Source organism: Melozone crissalis, unplaced genomic scaffold (genome assembly GCF_028551555.1).
Source record: "Melozone crissalis strain CALT ecotype California unplaced genomic scaffold, PUWL_Pcris_2 ptg000027l_1, whole genome shotgun sequence".
In the NCBI taxonomy this organism is placed as follows: Eukaryota; Metazoa; Chordata; class Aves; order Passeriformes; family Passerellidae; genus Melozone; species Melozone crissalis.
This window is the reverse complement of record NW_026535805.1, coordinates 69,756,207-69,763,411: the sequence shown is the minus strand read 5'-3', so window position 1 is coordinate 69,763,411 and position 7,205 is coordinate 69,756,207. Positions and strand designations below refer to the sequence as shown.

The window sequence follows — 7,205 nt, the reverse complement described above, 5'->3', positions numbered from 1 at the left end:
ATGTGATTTATGTAAAGTGTCAAGCTGTAAAAAGTAAAAAACAAAAAAAACCATTAGAATAAGTGTGATTGGCATTGCAGTATTTTTTAAATCTGAATGACCTTTTCAGACACTATAATTATTTTAAAATGGCAAATAGGAGGCATATTACCATTTTGTGCTGACACAGATACTTCCAATGATCACGATCTCTCATGTATCTTACATTTCTGCACTGTCATCATTATTCAGGAATTTGTTCTCTGTAGATAAGAAGTAACTAAACAGAGAGAATTGGTTTTGTGTGCTTAAGAGAAAGAGGTTTCCCATTTGCAGAGAATTGTTGGCAATACTTGGTGTGGGAGGGGCTATAGAGATATATGATCTCAAGACAGAACGGCTGAGAGCTTAGAGTGAGTTCCACTGTGCACAAGGTAAGTGGGTTCTTTTATTTGGACATGCAGGGAGTTGTTGTATGTGAAACTCAGTCATTGAATGGGTTTTATAGAATAAATGTGTGTATGTACTTTCTTTACTAACATGGTTATGTGTACCAAATGTTAATTCTTAATCAGCTGCTTTTGAGGTGCAGAGAATTAGAAAAAGAAGTGCAGATGCAACAAGTGGGGAGTGTTTTCTCTCACCTCCTCCTTCCTACTGTAGAGAAGCTGACATTCTATTTACAAGGGGAATATGGTGGTGGTTTGGCTGTTTTCCTTTTGCTGCTGTTAAGGCTTCAGCTTTGTTGCTGACAGGGTGTCAATAGCTGTGAGGCTGGTACAGGCTGGGCACTGTTTGGGTGTGTTTGTGGCTGATGTGCACACATGGTTCTGAGTGGGGTGGGTGACAGTCTGCTCTGAAACTGTTGTTGCTTTAAGTGTCTGCCTAGAAGCTGTTGTTGCTCAAAATTCCAGCAGAGTTGGAACTGGACCAAGCAAGCATTGCCCTGAGGCTGTGCCTGTGGTAAAGGCAAATCTGATGTTACCAGAGGCAAAATAATTTCCATGTTTTTAGAGGTTTGTCTAAAGACATATTAGAAGCATGAAGTGTTGTAAAAGAGATTGACTGATGGAAAGGATTCCTTCCTGGCTGGTTATAATGGAGCATAAATGGCTGCTGGAGAAAGCAGAGCAATTGCTGAGATTATAGCATGTATGTGATTAAACAGTAACTGTGTTTTGAGATAATGCAAAAATACACAATGAGCACAAGCAGCTTTCTCGTCAGAACTGAACACTTTGAATAAAAACTGTTTTGGTTGACTGGTTTTCTCTCTGGGCCAATTGCTGTAAGTACAGAGTTCTGCTTAAATATTCTGCATGTGTGAGTAATATGTGAAGGCAGAATGATACGCGGCAGTCTCTCAATACATTCTAACTTTTACCTCCACTGTTGATTAATTCAAGTCTTGGACGATAAATCATTGATTTCAAAAAGACAATTTTGAGTGCAAATTAGAGAGTTGAATCCAGGATTGTGAATGTTTATTGTGCAACCCTGCTTTCTTCATTGCAGATATCAGGGAATCAGGCAGGTGGAAACATGTCTGGAAAACCCAAGCTGCACTACTTCAATGGACGTGGCCGCATGGAACCAATTCGGTGGCTCCTGGCAGCAGCTGGGGTTGAGGTTTGCTTCTGGTCTTTTGTACTGAGATCCTGTGACAAATATGTGCTTCTACTGTTCCTTCTGAAAAGTGCGACTGAGCAGCAGTTTCAAGCTCTGCCTTCAGTGCATTGCTGAGCAGGCCAACAGGGCCCATGAGCTTGCCCTAAGCAGGGGGCAAGTTCCTGTCTCGCTTGCATGCATCGTGTGCAAAGCCTGCAGGTAGCACCAGAAATGCTCCTCCCCTGTAGCTAGAGAGAGAAGAAATTTAGAACCCCAGCAGCAGAACCTGGCTTCCTAATCTTCTGATTACAGAGGTCAAGCACCTGCAATTCTGAGTACCTTCAGTTAAATTCCAATGTCCAAAACTACAGGTTTTCTTTTTTTTTTCCTCTGACAGATTCTGATACTAAACCTGAGATGGTGTATGGGAATCTGTGTGTTTCAAATACAAGGGTTTCTGTCACAGTGAAGGCCAATGTGCCTTAAAGATTTCAAATATGATTTATGTTTTAGAAATATAACATTGCCCAATACATATCACTTCAGGCCTTTTTTACCTAAAGGAGGAGAGGCTAAATCATGGAATAACAATAGAACATTTCTCCTTCCTGCAGTTTGAAGAATCTTACCTGGAAAAAAAGGAGGATCTGACAAAGTTACAGAAGGGTAAGTTTCCTTCACTTTTAGATAATACAAGCAGCAATAATCATAATAATAAAAGTAATCAGAATTAAAATTTGATTTAGAATTGCTTGTCTGAGATCACCTAAGAATTCTGAAGTCTTAGTGCCTTACAAAGAAAATGGCTTATACAGTATTGTACATGAGCTCTCAGAGTTGCACACTGCAGTGTTAGGTGATATCATCCACCCAGTTGTTTCAACCTTCACTGAATGCCAGAAGGGCTGAGGTCAGAAGGGACCTCTCAAGATTATCTACTCCACCTCCCCCATTCAAGCAAGGCCCCCTCCAGCCAGTTACCCAGGACCATGCCCAGCTGGGTTTTGAGTATCTCCAAGGATGGAGAATGTACAGCTTCTCTGGACAACCCACACAGTCCAAGAGCCTTTCTTGAAGTTCAGATGGTTGACTCTCCTTTGTTGTATTGCACTAAATAGTTCATTTAGTTGGTGTTTTGCACTGTGTGTCTGGTAAATTGCACTGATCACATGGTCTGTCTCCTTCTCCCCTTTGCCCCCTGAGCCCCAGTAGCAGTGGTTTCTCCCTGGTCTCCTCCTCTCCTCTCCCCCTCCCCACTTGTATCCCACTGCCTGTGGTTCTTTACCTCCACCCTCCATTCCCTGGTTTGAAATCTCCCACCATCAAGCATTCCTCCTCTTTTTCCCCAGGGATGTTGCCTGGATTTCCAGGTGACACGTGTCAAGGAATAAAGTAGGGCTCTGGTCCCGAGGAGACGAGAGCCTCGAGTCTTTTCCTTTTGTCCTCGTAAAGGCTGGGATGGGCGGGGGTCCAGAGCAGCCGGATGGGACCCGAACGGCCCCAGAGATCAGCCCCTACAGTTGGCACCCAGGGGTCATCTCCCATGAGGTCTCACTCCTTTGCTTCACTTTGTGACCACTGCTTTCCATCCTATGGCCATAGAGGCCTTTGTCTTCAGATCATCTTGAAAGTCATTAGCATCTTAGGTTGCCTTCAAAGTTGTGGTTTTATGATCCCTAAGAAAACAGAGTTCCAGATTTCCGAGTTTACCTGTTCCTTTGCTGCATTCCTGCCTCCCAAGGCAACAACCCTCCGTGCTGGCTTCCACTTCTGTCTTCCTGGCCATGATAATCATGTCTCTTCCAAACCAAATTGCATGTCTGTGCTCTTCACCTGGCCTGTGAAAAGCAACCTGAGCTTGGGTTATCATTTGCAGTCCTGCTGTCCTGTAGGAATAATGACTTGGTCCCTATGTAACAGGCTGCCTTTCAAAAAGTATTTTGGGACACAAGCAGAATGCTAAATGCACCCTTACAAAGAGGGACATATCTGATCAGTCATCTGAATCAAGAAATATGATTCCATCAAGCAAAAACTCTTGCTGACTCTCTGATCTGATACCTCTCTTTCTGGAGAAGATTTTTTACATCTTTCAGGCTAAGATAAGATTTCTCTGTGCTAGCAAAAGCGTTGCATGGCTCCAGCTTCACTCCAAGTGATATTTGTGTCTTGCAGGAATCTCATGGAAGTCTCTCAGTCTTCCCACTTCATGCCTAGACAGATGAGCTGCCGTTTATAAAGTCAATAAAGTTGTCACAAAGATATTTTTTGCTTTTCTATTCACTATTATTTATATATTCATTAGTATTCACATTATAAGTCAGCCAGTGATTAGAAAGTCCAGATGTATTTAGCAAAACATGACAGAAATGGACTGGACCAGGTCTTTCAGTCCTTTTCATCTCTGTGAACCTCCATGAAAATCACCTGTGTTAGAGCCATGCAGTGCATGTATTTTTCAATGTGTGACAGCTGCCAGTTCTGCCTTTGGCTGTTTCCTCAATCTGAAATTCCCACAATTTCATTGCTATAGTATTAAGTTATTAACATGTCACTGCTGCATGGTGAGCATTTTCCACACCTTCCTGTAAGAATGGGGAAGGTTGCCACCAAAAGTGTTGTCAAGCATTGGAACAGGCTGCCCAAGGAAGTGGTTGAGTCACTGCGTGTAGACGTGCACTTGGGGAGAGGGTTTAGTGGTGGAATTAGGCATTGCTGGTTTTACAATTGGATTTGATGATCTTGGGATATTTTATCCATCCAGATTGATTCAGATTCTAAATGAAAAGTAATACGTGTGGTCTCTTTGCCTAGCACATGTGGGTGGTTCTCACTGAGGGACTGAACTTCTCCTTGTGTTGTTCCCCTTGGCCTAGATGGATCCCTGCTCTTTCAGCAAGTGCCAATGGTAGAGATGGACGGGATGAAGCTGGTGCAGACCAGAGCCATTGCCAACTACATATCAACCAAGTACAACCTCTACGGGAAGGACGTGAAGGAGAGAGCCCTGTACTGTAACAGTACCACCTTTGCTTGTTGGACCCCAGCTCACCCTGTAGCTCAGGGAAACACAAGGGTATCCAGCTCCCAGCTCGATTCAGTGGGAGAGGGCAGCAGTGCACGAGATCACTGTGACTGCAGCTGATGTCTACAGCAGAGAGAGCCAGCTGGATTCCATAGGGCAAGCGAGCCCAGGAATCATCAGTCAGAGGTCCATGCACTTATCAGAAGAAAGCAGTCGGGGGGCAGACTGTCCCACTGATGCTGCATTTCATTTTCTCCTGCAGTTGTCAGCAGCATCATTTTACCCTCCTCACATTTAGGGCAATGTCTTTTAAGGGAAGAAAAACCCTTCTCTCTCTAATAACCGGAATTAGTGCAGATTTAATTACAGGTTTTTAAAGGAGAGGACTCCTGGAGCTCATGTTTTCACCTGAGGTAGTACTGAATGCTTGAACTTAATAAGCACTGGTAAACACATTTGTCACGGTATTTGCTAGAAATGATATAGACCTGCTGTTAAACTTAGGCTGTCTTATTGGATTTTTAACACGAGTGTTCATGGTACACATGACAGTTTTGTAATCAGGTTCACAAACCCATATTCCAGACAAGAATCAGTCCCAGCAACAAGTGGGAGTCCTACAGTCTTTAGGTTTCCCTAGGAATTTTGCATTTTCCTTTGGCCCAAGCCCCCCCCTGCCTGGCCCCAGTGCAACTGCATTCCAGGGGGATCTTTGCCAGGGTATGTGTGTGTGTGTGGGATAGATGGGGCAGGGATTTCCCAGCATCTCAGTGAGGTTGTGCCAGGAGTTATTGTGCTGTTTAGACCTACTGTGTGACCTGACCAAGTGGATCTCTTCCTTTCAGAATCGATATGTACGTGGAAGGAATGTTTGATCTGAATGAGTTACTCATGACATATGGCTACCTACCACCAGACCAAAGGCAGGAACATTTTGCAAATATGATGGACAAGACTGAAAACAGATACTTCCCAGCCTTTGAGAAGGTATGTGGCAAAGAGCTTGTAGCTCCATTGATGCTGTTACCTTGAACCTCCATCCTGGAAGCACACTGGTTTAATGGAGGAAAACAGAAGAGAAGCTACCCCTGGAAAACCAATGCTCTGGTTTTAGTGGTGCTGGGATTAAGGTGGAGACAGGACACTACAGAGGGGACAGAAGGCACTTCACATCTGGGAGAGATGTACAGCTGCAAAAACCAGCACTCACAGAGCTCCCCAAATGTCCATGTTTCAGTGTGTGTGTTGTTTCAGACAAAAGACTCTACAGCACCAGCTTTGACATCAAGTCTCCTCCTGAAGGGCAAATGGCCCTGTACCATACATGCTGTGTAAAAGCATTGCAGTTCCTCCTGTATCTCATACAGCTGAGCCTTCAGTGCAGCTACAGCAGGCAAGGCCAGATGAGTCCAACTGAGCTGCCAGACAGGAATGTAGAAGTGAAAGAGCTGATTGATGATGCCTAGGGTGGCAGTGCCTTCAGATCATTGTTTGTGCTGCAGGTGTTTGACCTGCATTTCCTTCTTTCAGTGACAACTCTGTGCAATGTGTGACCTTGCTTTGAAAATATATTTTTTATGAGAGAAGAACAGAAAAATTATATTTTATATATTTATATGTTATTTTATACTTTATTAACAGAGAAGAGACATGATCTGCTTCTGTTCTCTGTTTTTAGGTTTTGAAAAACCATGGAAAAGGCTTTCTGGTTGGCAACCAGCTGAGCAGGGCAGATGTTCAATTACTTGAAGTCATTTTGATGGCAGAGGAGTACAAACCTGACATACTTGCCAAATTTCCTCTCTTGCAGGTAAATGATTGGGCAATTTGAATATAGAATGAAAGGAAAGGACTGCTGATTTAAAGTGGCTGAGAAATATGTGGGAGTGAGAGGGTCAGAAGTGACTTGAAATATGGAAAAAATATCCCAAGTACTGTAGCTGGCCTTGGCTACTCGTTTTTATATTTGTGGTATCTTTTTATAATCCCGAAAACAAAAAAGGGGGAAGCATATAGTTTCTTCTGCAGCACCAAGCTGTAATGTGTCTTTCAGGGCACAGATATCATTGAAATGTCTGACAGCTGCAATGATTCTTAAGCACTGTGCTGTTTTGATTTTGTTTTGTAGAGTTTCAAAGCAAGAATAAGCAATATCCCCACAATAAAGAAATTCCTGCAGCCTGGCAGCCAGAGGAAACCGCTAATAACTGACGAAGAGGTACCAAAAGTAATGAAAATTTTCTGCTGAGTCTAAAGCTGCAGAAACTATTTCCATTGTGCTTGCTGACATTGGGGAAATAATGAAAACACTGAAAACCATGTTTTGATCCTACCAGGAAAGGCAATATTTCACTAAATAGGGGGTATATTGGACAACACAGAATGCTTTAAATAACTAAAGAGAATACCTGAAATAAATTCTTACTATTGATACTCAAAACCTGGCTGTTCATTGATTTCTTGCTGCTACTTCTATTCCTAAGATCTGTCTGGTTGTGTTTATCTGGCATTCCCAAGAATTGTTTGAAAATTAGGAGAGATTATCCCAAACAGTATGTCATGTTGGTTTTTTTTCTGGGAAATGCCAGGAAAA

The 7,205-nt window shown here is 42.9% G+C and overlaps 1 protein-coding gene across 1 annotated transcript; it reads left to right on the top strand.

Moving 5' to 3' along the window:
- The first annotated feature begins 394 nt into the window (after window positions 1–394).
- On the top strand, window positions 395–7,142 carry LOC128939536 (glutathione S-transferase-like). Its single transcript, XM_054280564.1, has 7 exons — window positions 395–413; window positions 1,495–1,608; window positions 2,202–2,253; window positions 4,464–4,596; window positions 5,458–5,599; window positions 6,291–6,422; window positions 6,741–7,142. Exons 2-7 carry the CDS (start codon window positions 1,522–1,524, stop codon window positions 6,858–6,860), a joined length of 666 nt encoding a protein of 221 aa, XP_054136539.1. The 5' UTR covers window positions 395–413; window positions 1,495–1,521; the 3' UTR covers window positions 6,861–7,142.
- Window positions 7,143–7,205: the final 63 nt, after the last annotated feature.

Coding starts and splice junctions, on each gene's coding strand:
- LOC128939536 (XM_054280564.1), top strand. CDS start 1,522: ATGTCTGGAAAACCCAAGCTGCACTACTTCAATGGACGTGGCCGCATG. Junction 1,609..2,201: donor TGGCAGCAGCTGGGGTTGAG/GTTTGCTTCTGG, acceptor TCCTTCCTGCAG/TTTGAAGAATCTTACCTGGA. Junction 4,597..5,457: donor GACGTGAAGGAGAGAGCCCT/GTACTGTAACAG, acceptor TCTTCCTTTCAG/AATCGATATGTACGTGGAAG.